Source organism: Sinocyclocheilus anshuiensis, unplaced genomic scaffold, assembly GCF_001515605.1.
Source record: "Sinocyclocheilus anshuiensis isolate Anshui unplaced genomic scaffold, SAMN03320099.WGS_v1.1 scaffold311, whole genome shotgun sequence".
In the NCBI taxonomy this organism is placed as follows: Eukaryota; Metazoa; Chordata; class Actinopteri; order Cypriniformes; family Cyprinidae; genus Sinocyclocheilus; species Sinocyclocheilus anshuiensis.
Genome location: NW_015549606.1, coordinates 515,895 through 539,445, shown reverse-complemented (window position 1 = coordinate 539,445; position 23,551 = coordinate 515,895). Strand labels below are relative to the sequence as shown.

At 36.2% G+C, this 23,551-nt stretch overlaps 1 protein-coding gene across 1 annotated transcript in view; it reads left to right on the top strand.

The window, feature by feature from the left end:
* Positions 1–23,551, top strand: part of pex5la (peroxisomal biogenesis factor 5-like a) — an 83,281-nt gene that overhangs the window by 33,024 nt on the left and 26,706 nt on the right. The window contains exons 2-3 of the mRNA XM_016447810.1: positions 6,926–7,030; positions 18,170–18,281. Of these exons, the coding sequence (XP_016303296.1) occupies positions 6,926–7,030; positions 18,170–18,281 (217 nt within the window). The remainder of the gene's footprint in view (positions 1–6,925; positions 7,031–18,169; positions 18,282–23,551) is intronic.

Below are 23,551 nucleotides of genomic sequence, written 5' to 3'. Positions count from 1 at the left end.
TGTTTTCTTTTATCACAATATCACAATTAAGTGAACATAAATGTTTAATATATTATGTTTTATTATTAAAAAAATGTAAATGCACTATTCGAAAGATGTTTGCATTTATTGTACACTATATTCCAATTATTAAGAAATGTTCTTATTTTTTCCCTTTATGTAATTGAAAAGTTTCAAACAAACATGTTTTTGGAAAATATTGTTTTGAGTTTTCATAATTTTTTGATTTTTTATCCCATCCTGTTGTAGACTTATATGAATAAGCAAAAGCATGAATCGCGAAACGTACCAAAAGATGGGGGGGCCTATTAATGATAAATGAGCCTATTAAAAATAAAAATATGTAAAAAATTATTTGAAATTAATTAACTTGATTCGTTTTTGAACGAATGATTGAATGAATTAGAGATCAAATGCATTTTAACAGTCACTGGTCACTACCTACTGGCATAATGTAACATTTGCAATCTATATTTGACGCGTAACATGAGTTCCAAAGGTCAGTTTCTCATTTTGAACGCGGCTGCCGCAACATCAGAGTCTATATCCGGACTATAAACTTTTATCCTAATACTTTCGTTATTATTTAATGTTTGCAACACAGACATGTAGCCTACTGTGTAGACTGTTTGTGAAGCTGTTTCAGACATAAAGCCTACATAATGAGCGCCGCTCTCTCTGGATCAGCAGATCTAAATATTCCGAATACCAGAAAAAGCAGGTTTAAATATTCCGATGTGATTGTGATTTCAAATGTTTAATAGACGTAGTGGAATCATCGTCATAGCAATAAGATTGCGTGTGTTTGAATCGAGATCGTGATCTTTTAATGATTAATCCATATGAGCCTATAGCCTATGTATTTTTGTAGCCTATGTCATAATTTCTACCAGACCAGGCGGGCCCCCCCGCTTCCGCGATCCATGAGCAAAAGTCATTTGTATGTTTTTAATGGTAATTATTATTTTTTTTATTATTATAAAACTTACTCCAGTAATCTTTGTTTCATTTACAGCTTTGAATTTCTTTTTACCATGTATTACAATTTGATTTGATAAATTATGTGGAATTTTGTAGTAGCTAGTATTTGCTTTGTTTCTAAAGTGTTCCATCATGTACCATTTCAAAATTGAATCATGTAACATGTCAAAAATATTACAATTAAATTAAGTTGAAGCCATCAAATACGATAACTAAATATCACACTCTGAAATGAGAAAACTTTTTTATTTTGTTACATTAAAATGTGTTAATCCATTAGGTATCATGATAATGAGTAAGAAATGTTTCACCATTTACTAATATTAATGTTAATTTATAGATTGTTAGTTTATGTAATTTCATATGCATATTCTTAAATTATACCTCTAGCACACATATATATATACAGTATATAAGAATATATATATATATACTGTATATAGCGCATTCTTCATTGATCTGCGGGATCCGGTTCGCTCGTTACTGCTGGCCAGGGACGTGTCGGTGCTGTTCTTGGGATCCTCTCGCAAGTCTCCTCAGCAGCGAAGGTGACCGTGCTTAACGCGTCTTTGGTCCGTTCTGTGGAGATCACCATGAGCTCATTCGTTGCGGTGTTGGTTTAGGGTACTGAAATAGTTTGCTGTCCATTTTGCTTAGTTCAGGTCTGAACAACTGAACTGATTTGCCTCACAAGTCCGTAAGTTTGATTGCGTGTTGAAACGCAGTTAAGTTGCGCGACGCGGTCCTGAGGCGCACCATCACGCTGTGTGCTGCTGCTGTACGGCGGCTCCACTCTGGTGTGTTGCGCTGCTTCTCTCTGCAGCTGTGAGTGAGTGAGTGAGTGTGAGAAAGAGAAAGAGAGGGAGGATGTTGCACGGAGTCTGACACAATCTGTGTGTCCAGCTAATTTGCACAGGAGAAAAACACACTCTTGATGCCTTTGCGCTCAGATAGCATACAGGTGGATGAACTTTCGTTAAGGTTAAATAGTTTAGAACAGTAAATATATATACAGTATATATATATATATATATATATATATAAAGAACAGATAGCTTATAAACATTCTATTAACATTACTGGAAGAATCTTTGTTCATAACTTTGACAGAACTCTTGACAGAATATTAGCCTGAGAACATCTCACTATGTACATATATATATATATATATATATATATATACGCAGTGACCCTAACAGCTAGTTCAATGGTATTCAAAAAGTTTAATCTTCCACTTGACTTTAGTGGGTTTTTTAATAGAGTCCCTCATGAGGACGTCTCCCACTAGTGTCTCTTCATTTCATGGCCGCAGTTTATTTTTGTTGCAGGCCTTTTTTAACTGTCCCTGCTCATACAGACATGTCATATTAGAGGTAGCGCTGTTTTGTTCACACATAATGGATATTGGACCAGATGATTCTCAATTTGTGTGCAGGTAAAGCTATTCGACATGACTGTTCTCTTTGAATCTGGGGCATATCCAGCAAATGGACAGAGCCCTGCCAGGAGCCCAACTAAAGATGCATCAAACAGCCATGCATTATCCACGATACTGTTGCATAATCAAAAGACTATGCAGGGTGCAAGCACCAGTTCTCCAGCAGTTCACCGGGTTGTCTATGATTTAGATTTTACATGAGAATTCCTTTTAAATTTAGTTCCAGTTTTTTAATTGATGCAGAATTTATATTTATATTATTTATACTTATTTTATTGACCATCTCGGAAGAACACTTCATTTCTCTGAATGCTCTAATATTCCTAAATCTTCAAAATGGAGCCAAACAACATTAAGCAGCTTACAACATGGAAACCTTATCAAACATTTTTTTTTTGTCGCAAAACCTGTTTTGGACTAATGAAATTCCTCCTGCTGTGCAACTGTATTGCATTTCTTTGAATTGCAGTTCCACAGAATCCCGTTCCTCTCATTTGGTTTCAACTTTTAAATTCCAACTTATGAATTTAAACCACTGAAATTCTTGTCACACATCACAAACAGATTACTGCTATCTTCCTAAATACTCCTTTTAAACTAATTAAGTGAAATATATTAATTAAACCCAAGCATTGTGCCTCCAAGATAATCTGTATATACGATGGTTTACAAATGAGTGAGAAATTTGTGAAACAATTTGGAAATGTGAAATGTGTAAAATATATTCATTTACATATTGGCCTAAAAAGGTGAGATTACTACTGTTAATTCAACTGAGTGTAATTAATTACTTGAGATATCCCCTTTTTTGAGAAAGTGTTACAATGTAGCAGTATAAGATGTATTTTTACTCATCACAGAATATATTAGTTCAGCACCACTGATACCAGCTGATACCAGGCCGATTATTTCCATCATAAAATGAGGTAATAGAAGCATTTCACTCCCTACCAGTTTATTTCCACAACTTATTTGTGTGCTTGTTTCACAAATAATGAGGCCTAAGACCCCAGAATTTTTTATGGAGGACAGCTGAAGTGTGTTATTAAATAATTATTTTTGTATATAATCACTTCTCAGAATAAGAAAGGTATTTTGGTATTGGTCTGATGCAATGTTAAACATTTTGAGCTATTAAACATATTTGAGCTTTGGGGTCTCTTAGACCACAAACAAAACATTAATCGTGGGCAACAAGACAGACAAAGCCAGATGACGAAGAGAAATCATGATGCAGAGAAGACTCTTGCCCATGTAAGGACTGCTTACATTTTTAATTAAAAAACACTTACACTTTATATCAGTCTACTACACTCTTAAAAATAAAGGTGCTTCAAAAGGTTCTTCAAGCGATGCCATAAAAGAACCATTTTTGGTTCCACAAAGAACCATTCAGTCAAAGGTTCTTTAAAGAACCATCTCTTTCTTGCGTTTTTGTAATCTGAATAACCTTATTTCGCCACAAAGAACCTTTTGGGAAACAGAAAGGTTCTTCAGATGTTAAAGGTTCTTTATGGAACCATTTAGACAAAAAGGTTCTTCTATGGCATCGTGAAGCACCTTTATTTTTAAGAGTGTAAGATGTAGAAGTTGATCTGCAGACACAAGTGTTTTTGGTCACCATTAATAACATTAAGTTCTCTGGAGAGATGTCTCTCAGGTCACGTACACACAATGGCACTAGACCACTAAGACACAATCACAGGGTAGAGTGAATGAATTGAGCACTTCTCGTTTTAAGGATGACGACAGTGTGATTCAGAGAGAGAGATTACTTTTCTTATCTCTAATGGCAGAGCCATGCTAGATTAGACCGTCAGGCAATACATTTTATCGAAAAGAGATGGCTGGAAAGTTTTAAGGTGTAAATTGTGTGAGGTTTTTTAATAGAACAAGCTTTTGCAAAGATGCAGTATTTCATCTTTATGAAATCTAATGCCGGAGTCACCACACCAGACTAGAATTTGAAATGTTGAAGTGCATGGTGTTTTATTCAAGACTGATTGTTCAAACTGCTAGATATATGTGGCCAGATCAGATTTTTATTGCACAGCCATGCATGAGACATTAGCAATAGATGTTTCGTCATTGATCAAGTTTTTATGAAGGCAGTCCATATCTGCAGTTTAAATTTGAATGTAAATTAATTGAATTTCAATTACAATTTAATTAGAATTAATTAGTAATTTGCAATGTTTTATTAGACTTTTAATTAATTTGTCAAAAACAACTTTAAATGTTTTTTTTGGGGTGGGGTGAGGGGGGGACCTTCAATGCCTTACAGACAGAAAGAATCTCAACTTTTATTTATTTATTTTTATATTATTTATTTATTATCTAAAATTTTAATTTGAATGCAAATAAGTAGAACAAATAGATTCTGTCATTTTTTAATTTTAAAACTTTACAGGCTTTACAGGAAGAACAATCGATGGATGGATGGAGAGATTTTAGCAATAGATGTTTCATCGTTGGCAGCGATAACCTTTGTGCCGTCGTACTACGGGCGTCCCAAGTTCAAATCCCATGCTTGTCGAACTTTGCAGATCCTACCCCCCTCTTTCTCCCACATTGCTTCCTGTCATTACTACTGTCCTATCAGATTAAAGGCAAAAAACGCCAAAGATAAATCTTAAAAAAAAAAAAAAAAAGGCAATGACTGTTTCGTCATTGATTATGTTTTTATTATGGTAAACTATATCTGCGAATTTAAATTGGAATGTAAATAAGAATAATTAAAATTAGTTGTATTTTAAAATTTGTAATTTTTACTGTATTTTCCAACCTGGTCTCATAAAAATACATACCTCTGTGCACTTTTTGTGCAACACCGTTTTTACGTACCTTACTGCACGTTTCGCCGCAGTTTCAAAGAGAAATGTCCACTGAGTGGCGCTAAAACACTGGTTCAATTTGTGAACCCTGGCACGCTTTTATTACGTTGAAATAGGTACGTATTGCTGTGTTTTTATGTTGCTTCTGGTACGTATTGCGGCGGTTCAGAATTCAAATATCTGGGGACTGTCGCTAAAAGTTAATGCTCTATCGTGTTGGAAATATGCCCTACACCAAACCCAACCCTAAACCTACCCGATAGTGTTAACAAATGCAAAACTGATAGAAAACATATTTGTTGATGCAACCATGCCATTTCAACTTCCTTATATGCAGATTTCAACTGTTTTGTCAAACTGTGGTTACACAGGATTCAAACCAGAGCTCCTCACCTCTCAAGTACGTCTCCGTACTCCGTGAGCTACCGAGCAAACCTACTGCCATTGAAAACCCATAGATATGAAGCTGGATATGTGCGATGCTAACGTTCAATAGCGTCAGTTTTCAAATCTCCCAGCATATTAATATTGTTTTGAAGTCATAACTTCAAGTAATTGTGTGAAAATTACGCTTTATCAATCGAAACTGTAAATTTGTGTGAAAAGGAATAAAAGGTGTCGGAGTTTTACTGCCTCTAGTGTTCATTTATTTTGGAAACTGCAGTGATATGTAGCCTACTTATTGGTACGTATTTCGCGTCTCGCTAAAAAGTGCACCCAGGTACATCTAGACCAGGTAGATATTTTCAATTAGAATTGAATTAGTATTTGTCATTTTTAAGTAAAAAAAAAAAAAAAAAAGCTAAATTTGTCAAAACTTTGAATGAATCTGAATTTAGCAATGGATGTTTGCCATTGATTATGTTTTTATGAGGGCACACAATGTAAATAAGTACAAAAAATTATTTTAAAAAATTAAATTACATTTTGTAATTGATACTGTATTTTTTATTAGAATTGAATTAGTATTTGTCATTTTTAAGTAAAAAAGCTACATTTGTCAATAAAAACTTTGAATGTTGGCTTGACAAAACAAGTTTAAAAAGCATTGACGTTTGAAAGTTTATAGGCCTTAGGGACAGAAAGAACAGTATATAGATTGATAGACAGAACAATAGATGGATAGATACTTTATGCATAATTTTTAGTTTTCTTTTTAGTATATTTGAGAGTTTAATGTAAGTGTAATTTCTCTGAACTCTGCATTCCCTGCGAGTTAAGCCAAGCTAGAGCTTGCCAATTGAATTTAACCCATTATATAACTTGGCCTTGGAGCAATAGGATGCTGTCTTCCCCAGGGGTTGAATCCTCAAATGACTGACTGTTCAGACTAGCCATACGCCTCTGTCTCTGTAGTGCAGATAAAAGCAGTTGACGACAGCCGCCCTATCACTCGCATGACTGCGGTGGCCTCTTTGTGATATCGCACTTCATCACGCAAAGTAAAACTGAGGGTGATGTGAGAAAGAATATATTGACGCTCCATACAGCTGTTTTCATGTGTGGCTTCAGGCAGTGTTTCATTTTGCTGTGTGTTGTTGACGCTCAGTGTGATCATATTAATCTTAAAGCATATAAATCATTGAGCCTTTAAGCACCGTAGGACGAATAATACTTGGAATATCTAAATATTCTGTCCTGACACAAGTCATTGTTGATTTCACTGTTGTAGGGGAAAGACTCTAGGGCTGCAGATAAGACCGTTGCCATGGTCCTGAAGGAGATACCCAATAAGGCGTCCTCAGAAGGCAAGCCCCTCCTCACGATGACAAACAAGGTGGGCAGAACTACTGCAGTTACCGCCAGAATCAAACAGCACATCCGTTCTCGCTGCATGGGAATGATAACCAATGGCAAGGCTTTGACCATCACATGTCTAACCTCCACCTTTTAGCCCAACAAAAATTAAAATCACAGTGTGTCTCTGCCATCACAGATTTCTACCTGACAGCACAACAGCTAACACAGGCTTTTTTTATTTCATTCAGAGCAGCTCTGTGGGGTGTAAAATTGAGCTTTTCACACCAGGCAAGGCTTGTCCCAGGAAATAGAATGGGGACAATAGAAATGAGCATTTCAGATGGACACATGGGACACACATGGATTTAAATCTTAGCTTTAATGTTTGGTGAGGGTGCAGGGGGGTTTTTTGTGCCACAGCCACAATATAGATTACATATTCAAACTGTGGAAACACTTCACCACATGCTTCTAAATTGTAATATACCTCCAACATTTGATATATTTAACATTGGTTTACATATATTTTATATAGCAATCAGTTAAGGTTATCAGCAAGGTTATTTTAGTACAATTAAGATATTAATTTTTATTAATATTTTGAATTATTATTTATGTTTTGATTTTTATTTTAAGGTTTAGTAATTTTGTTGTGTTTTGGTCATTTTTCTTAGTTTTAATATGCTTATAGTTTTCATTCAGTATATTTTAGTTTTAGCTTTAGATATTTTATTAATTCAAATAATTCAAGATACATGAAAATTAGAAATGTTTCCTTGGAAACTAGCTGAAATAAAAGTTTTATTTATATAAAAAATTTCAGATAATGTAACAAGTGACAAAATTGTTTAACGGTTTTAGTTTTAGTTAACTATAATAACCCTGGGTATCAGTTGATATTTGATATTTAGATTACTACTGCTTTTCTCAACACTTAGTAAATTATTAACATAAATGTAATCTTTAGCAAATCTCAAAAATTAATATTCATTTTTCATATTGTATTTTATAATGTTATCACGTATAAATTCACCTCATATCACAATCATCACAATAATCAAAATTTGTATGTGTACTTTCATTTGTAATTTACTAGACAAATTATTATAGAATTGCCAATTAAAGTAATTTAAAACAGTATTTTAATGGTGTTCCATCTCTAATTTTACATGCATCAAACTACATGATATGATAGCATAACAAATGTATTTGATGCTGGAACTTTTCTTGCAAAAACACATTTCCTTGCTTTTATAAAGCTGCTGTCACAGCTTTATAGCTCATCTTGTTGTTGCCTGTGTGGTCTATGGCTCATTCTGTGTTTAATACTATTGTCTGCGTAGTTCAAGTCTGTGTGTTGCATTGATGCCAGACAGATTCTGAACTATTCAATAATAATTGCATTACACTAAGCTTTTGTAGTGCTCAACTGGTTTCCACTTTTCCTCCACCAGTCACTAAATGACAGATGATTCAAATATGCCTTTGAAAAGCATTTTGTGGTTAGTTTTGTAATCAGTCGACAATCAATAGACCAGTGACTTGAAGCCAACTGGACTCCTTTGCTTTGTCCATAATAGCGTGAAGGTTAGTTAATTTTCAAATCAGGTGAGATTGAACATGGTATGTGAAGCACAGCATCATTCCTCTGTGTAAAGTCTTGTCAATACTGATGCTAAGGTGTTATCAGATCAATACTGTCCAATTTACCACAATGTGGAACCTGTAGTAACTTCAGTCTTGTAAAACAACTAACGGTCCAAATGATAAGTTGATTTCACTGATAAAGTTTAGTTGACATTCAGTTAGGAGATAGATAGATAGATAGATAGATAGATAGATAGATAGGATATTTATAGAAAGCCTGAATAACGTTCTGTTGAGAAATTACTGCTTCTTAGTCTATGTGTCATTGAAAAATTTAAAACTGTATATTTAAACACCTGCTGTCACTTCAAGTGAACCGCATGACTTAACGGATAAACTCTTTATGTGAAGAAAAATATTTTATAATTAGCCAGGAACACTGTGTTAATGACATATAAGAAGCAGCTTTTTTAACTTGATTGAAAACACTTAGTCATTGCGAGAACCAGGTGTTCTTATTTGCACTTCTGATTGTTTTTCAATATTTAACTTGCTTGTGTTGCGTAAACACTGGTTCAAATATCATATCAATTATGCAGTTGATTGTACTGACCTCACACACAATTTAGCACTCAAGATAAAATAGTGGTCTTCAACATGGTAGATGACTTTTACCGCAAACTACCTCTGAAACTCATTTCTTCATACTTAATGCAGTTGTGTATGTTCGTGCTGTTATTTATAACACTAATAATTGCCTCACATGAGCTTATACCTCCCTCAACCTCCCTCCCTAACTCTCCCCCTTAAGACTCCCACTAGCTAAACTGGTTCCAGGTTCCCTTGACAACAATATCTTGGAGTTGTCACCAGGAGATAAACCCACATGACACAATTAGTTGAAGTTTTCCATGACATAATTCAGGATTTGCCCTCGGGCTCAAACACAAAGACAAAAGTGAGGAAGTACAAAATGCTTGTGTTGTGATAAAGCGTAGCTGAGAACAACTGAAGAAAATTCCTTTTCATATAGATAAAGGAATCCCTGAGTAAGTTCAATCAGTAAGTTTATTCTGCTATACAATTACTGTAAAATTTGCCGTGTCTTGAAAGGGTAATCAGCATTCACAGGGCTAAATGTAGTTACTATAAATGCCTCTGAGTATCATGGGAAGATGGGACATCAGAAGCACAATGAATCTCAGAATAGTACATTATGCACTACATGAATAATCAAATCCTAATTAAAACCAAACTATGTATGTGACCTTGATCTTCAAGTCTTGGCTGAATATAATGTAATATAATTTTTAGTGAGCCTCATGACTGTATTTCACACTGTCATTGTATTCTTTTACTTAATGCTTTTATGTTGTATCTTCTGAGGGACAATTGTCAATGCATGGATTCCTTCAAATTATGAGGAACAGATTGCAGAGAAACTATGCACACTCATTTTTAATGGGAATACGAGTTCAAAATGTAAGCAGACATTAAAATGTTTTCAATACTGTAGGAAGGTTTAAATTAAATGAAAACCAACCCAAGGAGGTAAAGGCATCATGACGTCAGTATTCCTTGAATTTGCTCGATTAAATGAAGTATTTAACACAATTTTGGGTAATGTGTGTGAATATAGAATGCAGCACAAGGATCTTTGAACATATTTTATCTTGAAATATCCATGTAGCACTCGGAATCAAGACTGCTTCTTTTAAAATAATAATACAATTAACACATTTTTCATGAGCTCAGACACATCGTTTCATCAACCACAAAAGATTAAAAAGTGATTCAACATTTTATTTCAACGATAGACGAGCTGTTTCAGTCAAGTTAAATTTATTTTAAAACCGAATGATCTGTCTGATAATCGTGTATTTGGTATAACAAACCTGAACAATGATATTGTAATGTTTCTTTTTCAGCGTTTACTCACCCATCTATGTGTTCCTTGCTGTATGTTTAATAAATGGCTATTGGATTAAGTTTACCCAAGCCACAATACATTACCGTTACTTGAAACAAATTGCCAGCGTCTTAACAAAAATCCTAATAAATGACCGAGTTACCTCGTAATCTTTAATCAAAATATCTTCCAGTGAAAACAACAGAATTTTCTTTGGTGACATATGCGAGGCTTCGCCGGTCAAAACACATCCCTAACCAGACCCCCTTCACCCTCCTCCACTATTGAGTGTAACACCCCCATCTCGAAACCAACCAACCAACATCCGAAACGAAGAAACAACCTTTCCCCCAAACAATTTATTTCGTTCCGCCACTACTTCCTCGTGACGACGGCTATGCTACATCCCCTGTGAGCAAAGAGCGGCTGACCTCATAAACTCTGCAGTTATCGCAGGCTTTCCTAGATCTGTGAACAATACAGGGTTTGACAGAATGGTCGACAGAGCTACGGCAACATCTTGTTGATCAAAACATTATCTACGTGGACCGACAGAATCAGCTTCAACAATCCAATTTGTCTGAGCCTGACGCACTCTGCAATTTTTCAATTAATAAGGCTTCGACGGATCTGAACCATAAACCGGAAATTGAAACTGAAATTGCACAAGGCCTGGACCGTCGTGGATTAAAACAGTCAGTCCAGATTCTAGGAAACGGTGACAACATTCTATGTACACATTTGACATATGACAACCTGTCAATCAACGCATAAATCAGGTCATAAATCAGGTCATAAATCAGGTCATAAATCACCAATCTGACACTTAGTGTAGGATACTACTACTATGCTTCTATTGGCTATTATTATTCAATGACTATTTCTGCGGATTATCGTTACGCCTGTAGGTGGCGACAATCTTTAAGAGCCACTGAATCATCCATTCAACCGATTTGTTCAAAACACTGATTCATTCAGGAACAAAACACCAGTATTGATGTTGCTCAGAGATGTAGCTGTTGATTCTGCAATTATCTTTTGTTTGGACTTTGTTTGGAATTGCTTTTAGTGGCGGAGCAAAAACAGACCAAGCAACTTGAAATAAGCTAACGTTACTGTGTGTAAAATGTAAGTATTAACTTAAGAACTACAGCACTCCATATCATTGCTTAATTGACTGTTCGCAGAGACCCGCCCTCCTTAGTTAGTGTTGCCATGACCGACAAACATTGCCGCTCTCACACTACACATCATGTTCTCACGCAGTGAAAAATACATCGCAGAGCAAAGAGGAAACTGACAACACACTGACAGACAAGACAGAGCAGGTTACTTCTGGTATGAAACAAGATCTCAGGACGCTCAGCTTTTAAATTGTGTCATTTTTAAAGAAATTCAAACAATAAATATCGTTTTGTGGCTCTTTAATGTGTTCTGACAGATCACTGTATTGCCTCAGTTCAAACACGTGAACCGATCATCTTTTCATATTTACTTAAAGCACGAAATGTACATGAATAAACATCAGAAAGTATTTTATTTCAACTGCGGAACACACCATTTTTCAAGTGCAAGTTCACCAAAGTTAATCAACTCTCCTGTCTGATTTGTGGTTAAGGGGTTAGTTCACCCAAAAATGAAAATTAGCTATGAATTACTCACCCTCAAGGCATCCTAGGTGTATATGACTTTCTTCTTTCAGACGAATCCAGTCGGAGTTATATTAAAAATGGTCTTTGATCTTCCCAGCTGTTTAATAGCAGTCAGTGGGTGTTGCAGTGCATCAGTCCAAAAGAAGTGAAATAAAGCGCATCCATCCATAATAAAAAGTGGCTCACATGGCTCCAGGGAGTGAACAAAGGCCTCCTGTAGCAAATCGATGCATTTTTGTAAGAAAAATAACCATATTTAAAACTTAATAATCACTTTAATCTAGCTTGCGCTCACTGTTGGAAACGGAAGCAGTTCCGGGCAGATGACGTATGAGGTCGGCTTTGCGCATGCGCTGCTCAGAAGTGACGAACGCGGAAGCACAGGGGAGAGATCAAAACAAAACAACGGTCACAAATTAGAAGTGCAAAACGAGGATTTGTAAAGAAGAATGTCGGAAGATTTCGATATAAGCCTAAAGGAGAGGTTTTCCTTTGTAAAAGTAAGGAAACTTTGCTTCCTTTGCTCCTGTAAACAAACGCTGGTTTTCACAAGCCTCACCGGCGCATACGCAACGCCGACATCTTACGTCATCCTCCCGGAGCTGCTTCCGTGTACAACTGTTAGCGCAAGCTAGATTAAAGTGATTATTACGTTTTGAATATGGATATTTTTCTTACAAAAACGCATTGATTCGCTACAGGAGGCCTTTATTCCCCCCCCGGGGCCCATGTGAGGCACTTTTTATTATGGATGGATGCGCTTTATTTCACTTCTTTTGGACTGATGAGCTGCAATTAAACAGCTTGGAAGATCAAAGTCAATTTTTAATAAAACTCTGATTGGATTCATCTGAAAGAAGGACGTCATATATGCCTAGGATGGTTTGAGGGTGAGTAAATAATGGGCTAATTTACATTTTTGGGTGAACTATCCCTTTAAGGCTAGAAGGGATACAGCTGCGGCTACTGAGCATGCGCATTTACATATTTTCCAAGCCAACAATATAACGTGAAACCTATGAAAATGGTTTAAAAAAGCACATGGCACCATAGTTTCATCACTTTAGAGTGTCACAGTGACTGTATTTTTGCAGTTAAGGACCTGTCATAGTTTGATGAGTGGGAAGATGACATGAGTTTAGCTGCATTGAAAACAGATGAGTGCACATGTGAATATACAGCTCCCGATCTGGGCAAAGTCACGGGATTTTGTCCACAGAATGATAAGAGCACACGTTTTAACATATTATTTTATTATTTCACACTCAGTATTTTAACTTAAGCGCTGCAAGCCATGCATATAGCGCCAGACATGACAGATTTTCTGGTACGCAAAACAAGTATTCCTTAGCTTATTACCGTTACTGTGGCAGCCAACAACAGCATAGCTTAACCCTCCGCACATTTTTATATTTAGTTATATTGAAAAAGTTTCAATCCAGTAGATCTTTTTTACCCCGTTTTAACATGGATTTCTATGGCGACAGGCTGTAGCTGTCGGGCAAGATGGCGGATAGCAACAGCAGCAGATAACATTCGCATTCTGATTGGTCAGATCGCCTGTCAGTCAAGCTCTTTGCGAACGGTCAGTTGGCAAATCTACCTGCACTTATGTTTACATGCAACCTACTATAATAATTCAGAAAAAAAGTACAGCACATTTTTAGATATTTCAACAAGGTAAAATGCTAATTACTGCCTTTAGTGGCTTTCTCTGCTTTATTCTGAATGCAATGACCAGGGCCGCTGTAAGGGGGCAGGGGGAGTTTAGGACGATTCCAAGGGCTCGACGTTAGGGGGGGCCCCCCGAGGGGTGAACGTGATTTCAAATGAGGGGGACAATCCCCCACCCCCGGACCGCGGGTTTTTTTGTACACAACCCACCGGAACACGATTTCTACCGAGGGGACCCCAACCACCCCCACCCGATTTTTACCGAGGAGGGGCCCGAGTAAATATGCTGTTCAGGGGGCCCACAAACCATCGCAGCGCCCCTGGCAATGACCGATGCTGTGCGCATGTGCAGAAATTAGTTAGTGAATTAGTGAATTATTATTTATTAACAGATTGCAAAGTTTAGGATACCTATAAAGAGTATTTTCGAATATCTGTAATAAGAATCTGTAATAAGATTAAATAAAATAAGTGTGTGAAAACATACTTAAAAGTGCAATTAGTTCTTTAGCTAGCGTTAGCTTCTGCTCAGCCATCTATTGTAAGTTTTACATTAAATTACACGGATAGTAGTAAGTTTTAGAGGGCAGTTTAAACAATAATTAATTTCCAACAAAAATAAGCAATTTGGGCATCACTATTTAGGATTTTCTTCAGCATCAAATCTTTCCATCTTGTTTCTGCTATAGCGATGTTTGCTCTCATTTTTGTTTTTGTTGGTCTTTCTGTCTTCTGGCTTCATACTTTTGTTGCATCTACAGGTCATACAATCAGTACAGTTAAACTTGTTATGCACAATAATATGAAATGATAACTGTCTAATTTTCGCTTTTCGAATGAACAAACTACACTATGTTACTAGCGTATCTTCAGAGGCGGCAGCCAATGAGCGCATGGATTCTCTCCGACGCTTAGTTGTCACGTCATGGCAAGCAATTACGTTCATACATAATTAAAACTATTTTTATATAAAACTTTAATGAGTACAGTCTTCATCTCATGTGAGTGTATGCTATTCAGATAACTTTGCACAGAAACAATTTATTTCCTAATGTATAAAACTTTTTTCAATTAGCACCAAACTACTAAATGCACCATTAACTGAAAACAAACCAAATTTTCCCTCAGACAGAACAGCCAGGTAAATCCTCTGTCAACCTGTCTTCCATTGAAATAATCAGAGTTAATAAAAAGTCTAACTGTTCTGCAACATGACTGCAGTTATCTGCTCTAATTACAACAATGAGTTTTGTCCCCTACATAATTCCTATTAATGTCAGCAACCCATTTGTGCCTAAAGTGGAAAACAGTTTTTTAACTGAATACAGGGGAATCTAATTAAACCGTAGAGCCCAAAATATTTCCAAAATAAGTCTCCCCCTCTCATTATGGCCCTTGTTCTGCTGGCATTTACAAGGGAGGAAGTTATGCTTTTATAACAAGACTTAGAGGGGCAAATTAAAAGTGAGCCCCAAATCCAGCTCACCCATATTATAAAACATCCGGACGGAAGATGCTGTTACATCATCCAGCCTGACACTTCAAATGATTGCTGATCAGCAAATCTGCTGTTAAATAAGACTATATTTCTGCATATTCTATCAAATGCAAAAGAAAGATGCTAGGCAAAGACAACAGTTTGAAGACAGAGTACCATCATTTCTTGACTTCCATCAAAAATGTACAAGGTGTTGTAACAACAGGAGTTCAGCTTGGGTAAGATCAGACATTCCAGCCAGCAAAGGAATAAATCTCCTCCCTGACACCAGCAGAGCCAGAGATGTCTGTGCAACCCAATTAAGACTGCTGGGTCAGCGTTCTGGCACAGACTCTCACAACAGGAATGTTCTCCCAAGTGCTCTGGCCAACATACACTGCTCGTGTTATTCATGAATATTCAATATTGCAAAGCTTCTGTCAAGCTACTGTACGAGTAGATCACAAACCTTCGTACAGTTTGAAGGTAGAATATAGACACCAGAAAATAGTCAAGCACAGCTAGTTTTTGCTTAAAGAAGTATAATCCAATTTTTCATTATCATTCATTAATTTTTTTTCTATGTCCATCTCTAAATTAATTCCTGCTGGACGTTTGTCTCTGTGGTCTTATTTAAGCCCCGGACAAATTAAAAAGAAGGGAAATGCAGCAGCCCTCAATTAAGCTAGTCTTGATAAGGTCAGAGTTTTTTAATCAATTTACTTTGAATGATAAACATGCAACAGTCCATTAATTTAAGCAGCGTTGCTTGAAGTGTCTGTTGTTGTTAAGCCCGTATATAGGATATGTGAATGTGACATTAAATTACATGTGTGCTGTTTTACAACCAGCAGCGTTCTGATGACACAGCCCTGTAATAAGTATCTTTGTACTATTTGGAGGAAACAAATGTCAGCAACATGCAAACCAGGGGTGTTCTAGCCTTTCATCCTTACTGGGTCACAGAGGGGATTCTCACCCAGGGGAATTTGTTTGCAAAATCAGCTTCAAAGTATTAAATTCAGGTGACTTTCAGAGCAGTATATTTATATTTTCTTGAGTACATTTGTGTTACAGACACTTTCATCAGTTCAATTTCATATCTACAACCTAATTCTTAACTGCAAGCTACATATACAATACTGTTCAAAAGTTTGGGTCAGTAAAATGAATTATTTTATTCAGCAAGGATGCATTTAAAGAACAGTGATGGCATAAACATTTATAATGTTAAAATGAATGCTGTTATTTTGACATTTCTATTCATCGAAAAATCCTGAAAAAATGCATCACTGTTTCCACAAAAATTATAAGCAGAAAAAACGTTTTCAACAATAATAAGTAATTAAAAAATAGCTAAAATGCTATTGCAAATTAGCAATTCTGATTTCTGAAGGATAATGTAATACTGACAACTAGTGTAATAACTGAAAATTCAGCTTTGACATGAAAGAAATAAATGACATTTTAAAATATATTAAAATAAAAACAGTTATTTCAAAATCTAATAATACGTCACAGTAATACTGTTTTTACTGTATTTTTGACAATTTTACTGGCCCCAAGCTTTCGAATGGTAGTATACCTTTGCAAGCTTATTAGCAAACGTCAAATAGTGCCTACTCATTAACTCTGTATCTATCCCGCTACATTAGTTCACAGCATGTTTAGTGACTTTTGACCTTCAAAGCACTCAATACAAACATCACATTTACCCCTAGCATGTTGTTACTGGTGGATATGACCATAACCATACGACTTTTAAAAACAACCTTACAGACAGAAACCAAGGTATCAAATTAGTACTGAGCAAAATAATATATTCACATATATTCACATACATCAATTCTAAGTACATACTTATTCACACATTAGCTTGGTAGCTTCCAGTCACATAAGCGAATCTGAAAAAAGAGAGAGAAGGGAGAAGGAGTTCAAGAGGTTGAAGATATATACAGTTAAAAATGTTTGCCTCAGCTGGTGTGATCAGTTTTCATGTCTTAAATGATGTAAACAATGGAGATTATCAAATCCAGTTAATTGATTAGCCTGTTTCTCAGGTCACTACATGGTCCCTCTTTAGACAATAACATTTTACAACAGTAGATGAAAATTTTACTAGAACTCAATCCAAAAGATTCTAATGCCACTCTTGTATGGACTAGCCTTTATTTTAGTATGTGTGATATGTAGTAAGAAATTAATGAATTTATCCACATTGAGAAGACAGATTAAGCATCAAGCATCCCTTTAATTTTTTCACTAAAGGATTACATTTTCAAGAGACGTATATGGCTGGAAATGCAGATTTGCTGTAGCCATGCACTGCCCACAAAAGTGCTCTCCTCCGATGAGACTGTGGCATGGCTGAACGAACACTATGAGAACAACCAGATGATGATTGATGTGTTTTTTTCCATTCTGTTAGACACAGGGCCACCTCTAAGCCAGTCTCTCAAGAGAACATACACACATTCTGTCACATAGTACACATAGTACACCAATGAGGGGCTTTATAAAGACAGACTCACACCTTGTCATAATTACTTTCAGACATAATTATGTTCTCTGAAATGGAAAAACAAGCATGACACATAGTATTTGTGATTTTACTGGGCTGCTTTCCCTCTGTTTAAGTGAGAAAGGGAGGGAGAAACATCCTCAGGCTAGGGACGTTTGCAAGAGGGGGGCAAGGTGAGAATTGTTGTCTCATCTGTAAATAGGCAGCAGCTGAAAGGGTGGTGACTACCATGTTACCAGTCACATGCAGAGATGTCATGGTGCAATGGAGGCTGGCTGCAACTAAAACAATAGGAGAACAGGAGGCCAAGTGCATTAATGTAGATCTCATCACACTCTTCCGCTTGATTTTTTCAGCTGGTGAGTGAGCAACAAGAGAGCCGTCCCTTGCTGAGCCCTTCCATCGATGATTTCCTCTGCGAGACCAAGTGTGATGGAGCTGCCCGCCCAGTAACCTCCAACACAGCAGGTACCGCAGATACTGACCTTCCCATACTTCCTCAACAATTCTGCTTCTGCACTGTACTATGCTCCACTACACTGTACTATTATATACAGTTTCAACATCTTTTCATTTACAATATAATTTGATTTTAAGAACCAAAAACAAGTATAGTAGATTAATTGAATTTGTGCTTTTATACTACCATTCAAAAGTTTGGGGTCAGTAAGATTTTGTTTATTTAAATAAGTGCTTTTATTCAGCAAGTATTAATTGAATTTATCAAAAGTTATAGTAAAGACTTTTACATGGCAACAAAAAAAAACACTCAATAAATGCTGTATTTTTTAATAAGTGCTGTTCTGTTCTTTCTGTTCATTAAAGAATGCTGAAATAAATGTGCCATGGTTTCCACAGAAAAATATTAAACTGCTCCACCATTTTTAACTGTGTTAGTAATAATATATTTTTCCTGAGCACTGAACTACAATTTTACAATGATTTGTGAAGGATCGTGTGACACTGAAGACTGGAGTAACAGCTGCTCAAATTCAGCTTTGACATCACACACACAATATACATTTTAAAATATCTTAAAATAAAAACAGTTGTTTTCATTTGTAATAATATTTTACAATATTACATTTACTGTATTTTTGATCAAATAAATGTTTGGGTTAGCATTAGAGACTTTCAAAAACATTTAAGAAATCTTACCAACCCAAACCTTTGAATGATAGTGTAATTAAGTAAATTAATGAAACAAAAGGTATGCAAACTGTTGCCTTAACAAACCAATCAAAATTCAACAGCAAAGAGAAATCTGTAACATTTTAGAGTCGATATTACAGTAATATGGCAAATATCAATGTTGGCTGCTAACACCAAATATTGCTCATTCTTAAGTTTCTACCTACTTAAAGGTGGGGTAAGTGATTTCTGGTAGCCAATGTTGATATTTCATTATAATCAGTGATGCTGTCTACACTGGATGCGGCGCGGCTCGGCGCAACACGACAAATCCCCGACAGAAAACTGCTGCTGCGTTCTATTTATGACGTATTGACACAAATTTCAAATGATTTTCAACAGTCACTTTGTCGCATCCAGTGTAGACAGACTTTAGCTGTTGCGGCGCGGCGTGTCCAGTGTAGACACGGTGTTTTACTCACCTATCGAGAAGAAACAAAGCAACCTCGCGTCCGATCGCAACCCTTCCGCTGCTTGATTTCTCTCCAGCGCTGGAAAGCTGATCCGATATTTACACGGGTCCTACTTCTTGCCTTATCGTAAGCCTTCTTTTGTTACGCAGACGTTTCCCTCTTTTGTTTTTTATCCGCCATCTCTTTCTTTCTGTCGTTGCTCGGCTCGGCTAATGTCCGTCCTGTGCACTGAGCGCTCTCTCCTCTGCATCATAAGTAGACACGACCCTTACTGCTGATTGGCTACAAGTTTGTTTTGGTACAAAAAATGTTTAAGCATTTTTTTTAAAATACATACCCCACCTTTAATTCCTCACAAATGTCATCTGCATTATATACGTCTTCAACACTGATTAGCAGAGCAGACAGACACATTACTAAATGAGGAAGTAAGTGGCCTCTTACTGCATGACAGCTGCGTTACGTGAAATTCACACTGAGAGGCTGAACAACTAAATCTGTATTTATTTCACTCGCACCCTCACTTGCCTACACCAGAAAGCAATTAAGACAACCATTCCTACTCCCTATAGAGTTTCTTGTTTACTTTCCAATTGTGGAAAACAGCATATTCTATTTACCAACAGATTATGTTTGGAGGATCTTTCGATTGCTTGTAATAAAGCAGCAGTCTGTTAATTACTGTGCCTTTGAACGTAATGTGAATTGAGTTTCAGAATCCCAGGCAGAACTTTCTGCAATCAAAATGTCACAAAATATTTACTTCACAGTATGAAAGATTTTCAGTCTGTCAGACAAATAGTGAAAGTGTCAGTTATTGATATATGTGTAGTGGAGTATGCCTGAAATGAAATGTGAAGCCAGAGTCAACTGCCAAGTAAACACTGCATTGAAATCCTAGTTTCTTGTTGGTATCACTAAATATTTTTTGCATAATGTTTATTAATATGATTGTATACTTTTTATGCTAAATTAAACTAAATTCTTAAACTAAAAATGTAAGAAGAATTTGAATGATTAGAGGAACAGTGTCTGTCTGTAAAAGGAATGGAGCTGATTATAGAAATTTATATTCAGGTCTTTAATGGGAACTGCTGTAATCTTTAGAAGGAACGCCTCAGAATTCAATTATTATTCTCTGGCAGATTCTCCCGAGTGAGCTTTTGATCATTTTTCATTTTAGTAATAAAAAAATCACAACTTGCTTTGGTTTCAGAATCTTCAGACTATCATATTATCAAGGCATCAGGACTCCTATATTTCTTTCTTTAAGACAGCTTATGAGATTCCAAGCAAAACGTATGTTAAACCACAAAACTTTAATTTCTATGTTACATCTACAAAGTACAAACTGTGAAGTCATTTAATTAAATAATAATAATAATAATAATAATAAGCCAACAATGTGTAAGATTGACACCTAAACACCTAAATCTAGATATATTTTTACTCATTATAACAATTCCTATCACATTTACCAGTGGTTTGACAGCTTATTCTATGCACAAATGATTATCTGCTGTATCATTTTGACATCAATACCAGAGAAAAAGTGGATGATTTCAAAATGTCATGTTAACATAGTTTTTGTCTGTTTGTCAGGTTTTTTATAATGAGCTTTTGATTTTTTATTTTTTTTTATTTTATATTTTTATAATGAGATTTTTCATAGTTGAGTCAACAACATTACATTCAATTTTATTAAAAAATAAACACATCTTCAAGGTGAAAGAAAAAATATTTTATTATTTATTATTAAATATATAAATGTTTTTCAAAACCAACATGAATGCAAAGAATGCATTTCTGAGAACTTCCTACAACCTTTTTTTCTTCCTTTTCTTTATCGTAGACGTACTTGTCATTGACCCAGTTATCAGTGTTTTTATTGTACATCAATAAAAGTCTTGAGAGGTTTTGGTGTCCAGGCTGGTCCTTGTGTGGTCGGCAGAGACAAAAGCATGTGGTGGTAACCAGGTTTCAGCTCTGATGTTTGTGCCAGATTTCAGAAGGTGTGCTGTCAAGCCCTCAAGGCTTGGATCAAGCATCCTCAATGTTGGCATCTGCAGTACTGACCTGCATGGATATTTTGTCTACCACCTGGTTATGAAGACCTCTGTTCTGCAAGCCAGAAGGGTAACAGGAAGGGGGTAGAAGCTGTAGAATATGTCCGGAGCGTCTATTCTTAAAATTCACGTGTGGGGGGGGGGTGTTCAACCATCTAAAAGTTTTATGCTTTAATCTCACCTAATCAGAAAGCTGACTACTTTCCCTCTGAATATTGAATGAACACATTCTTCTCAAACCTTCATCCTCTGCAGCAGAACACAGTGTTCTGTAGAGAGTGTTCTTGATTAAGTGTATATATAATTAGAAAGCAATGTCAAGCCAATGAAATATTATCAAGCTGAGCATACATGTGTGTGTATATATATATATATATATATATATATATATATATATATATACACACTATATCAAACGCTCTTTGTTCTCTTGGAGAGGAACATGCAACATCAAAGATTATTTGACACCGGCCCCTGAGCTGTCAGAACTGCCTGCTGTCTTTTATTGCTGTGACCACGCAGGTAGATAAGTGCCTATAGCAATAACTAAGCTAGGATGTGTTATTCTGTGTTTTTTCTTTCCTTTAAACTCTGGTCTTTTGGCTGATGTGCTAATTCGAAACTGAGCAAAAACTTGCTAGCTCACATCAGTTCATGACAGTAGCTCCCAAATGTTAATGTTTTTTAATCCATTGGAGACACAAGAGATGGATAAGGGATGAGAGGATGTTGATGCTTTCACACTAGCACTGTTGGTGCACACCCGGGTTTGTTTAATGTGAGAGTTCAGTTCGTTTGGATAATGTGAACATTGTTTTCTGAACTCGGGTGCGCACCTGTGAACCGTACACAAGTCTAAAAAGAGTGGTCTGGGGTATGATTCATGCAAACTCTGGTACATTTTCTGGTGTAAATGCAGTATTACTAAATCACGAACGTGAACAGCTATTGATGACGTACTGTATGAATTGGTCAAACTGTGTATTTGTTTTTTCACTTTCCTGACAACCATGACTGATGTGCTGAAAGCATAGACAGCAACACAACTACAACGTTCAAGGCCCAGAAAGGTAGTAAGGACTTCGTTAAAAAAGTCCATGTGACATCAGTGGTTCAACCTTAATGTTATGAAGCTATGATAATACTTTTTGTATTAATAATGACTTTACCGTATGATATAAATAATGACTTTATGCAATCATTTCTTCTCTTCCGTGTCAGTCTTCAACGTGCATTCACGAGAGTACCACAATGCATAAGAAAAATATCCATATTTAAAACAATTAAACAATAATCTGTAACTTCCGCTAACTGTCGTACACGCATTCACGAGAGAGTGCCTTTCTGGCGGATGACGTAGGACGTATGTGGAAGCGATAACAAAGAGTGAAAAATTGAAGGGGGTCTGAATACTTTCCGTACCCACTGTATATATATACAGAGAGCAAAACAAAACATCGGTCTCGAATTAGAAGTACAAAATGAGGATTTGTAAAGAAAAACAATCGACAATTTCGATATATAAGCCAAGAGGAGACTGGTTTTCCTTTGCAAAAGTAAGGAAAATTTGCTTCCTTTGCTCCTGTAAACAAACGTTGGTTCTTGCGAGACTAGCATATTCTCACTGGTGCATGCGCTACACATACGTCCTACGTCATACGCCCAGAACAGCTTCTGCATACGACAGTTAACGCAAGATAGTGAAAATGGTTTATAACGTTTTAAATATGGATATTTTTCTTACAAAAAAATGCATCGATTCGCTACAGGAGACCTTTATTCACCCCCCGGAGCGATGTGAGACATGTTTTATTATGCTTTTTTTTGGACTTCTTTTGGACTGCTAAACGAAAACACCCACCCACTGCCATTATAAAGCTTGGAAGAGCCAGGACATTTTTTAATATTACTCTGATTGGATTCGTCTGAAAGAAGAAAGTCATATACACTTAGGATGCCTTGAGGGTGAGTAAGTCATGGGCTAATTTTCATTTTTGGGTGAACTAACCCTGAAGGTTGAACCACTGATGTTACATGGACTATTTTAACGATGTCCTTACTACATTGG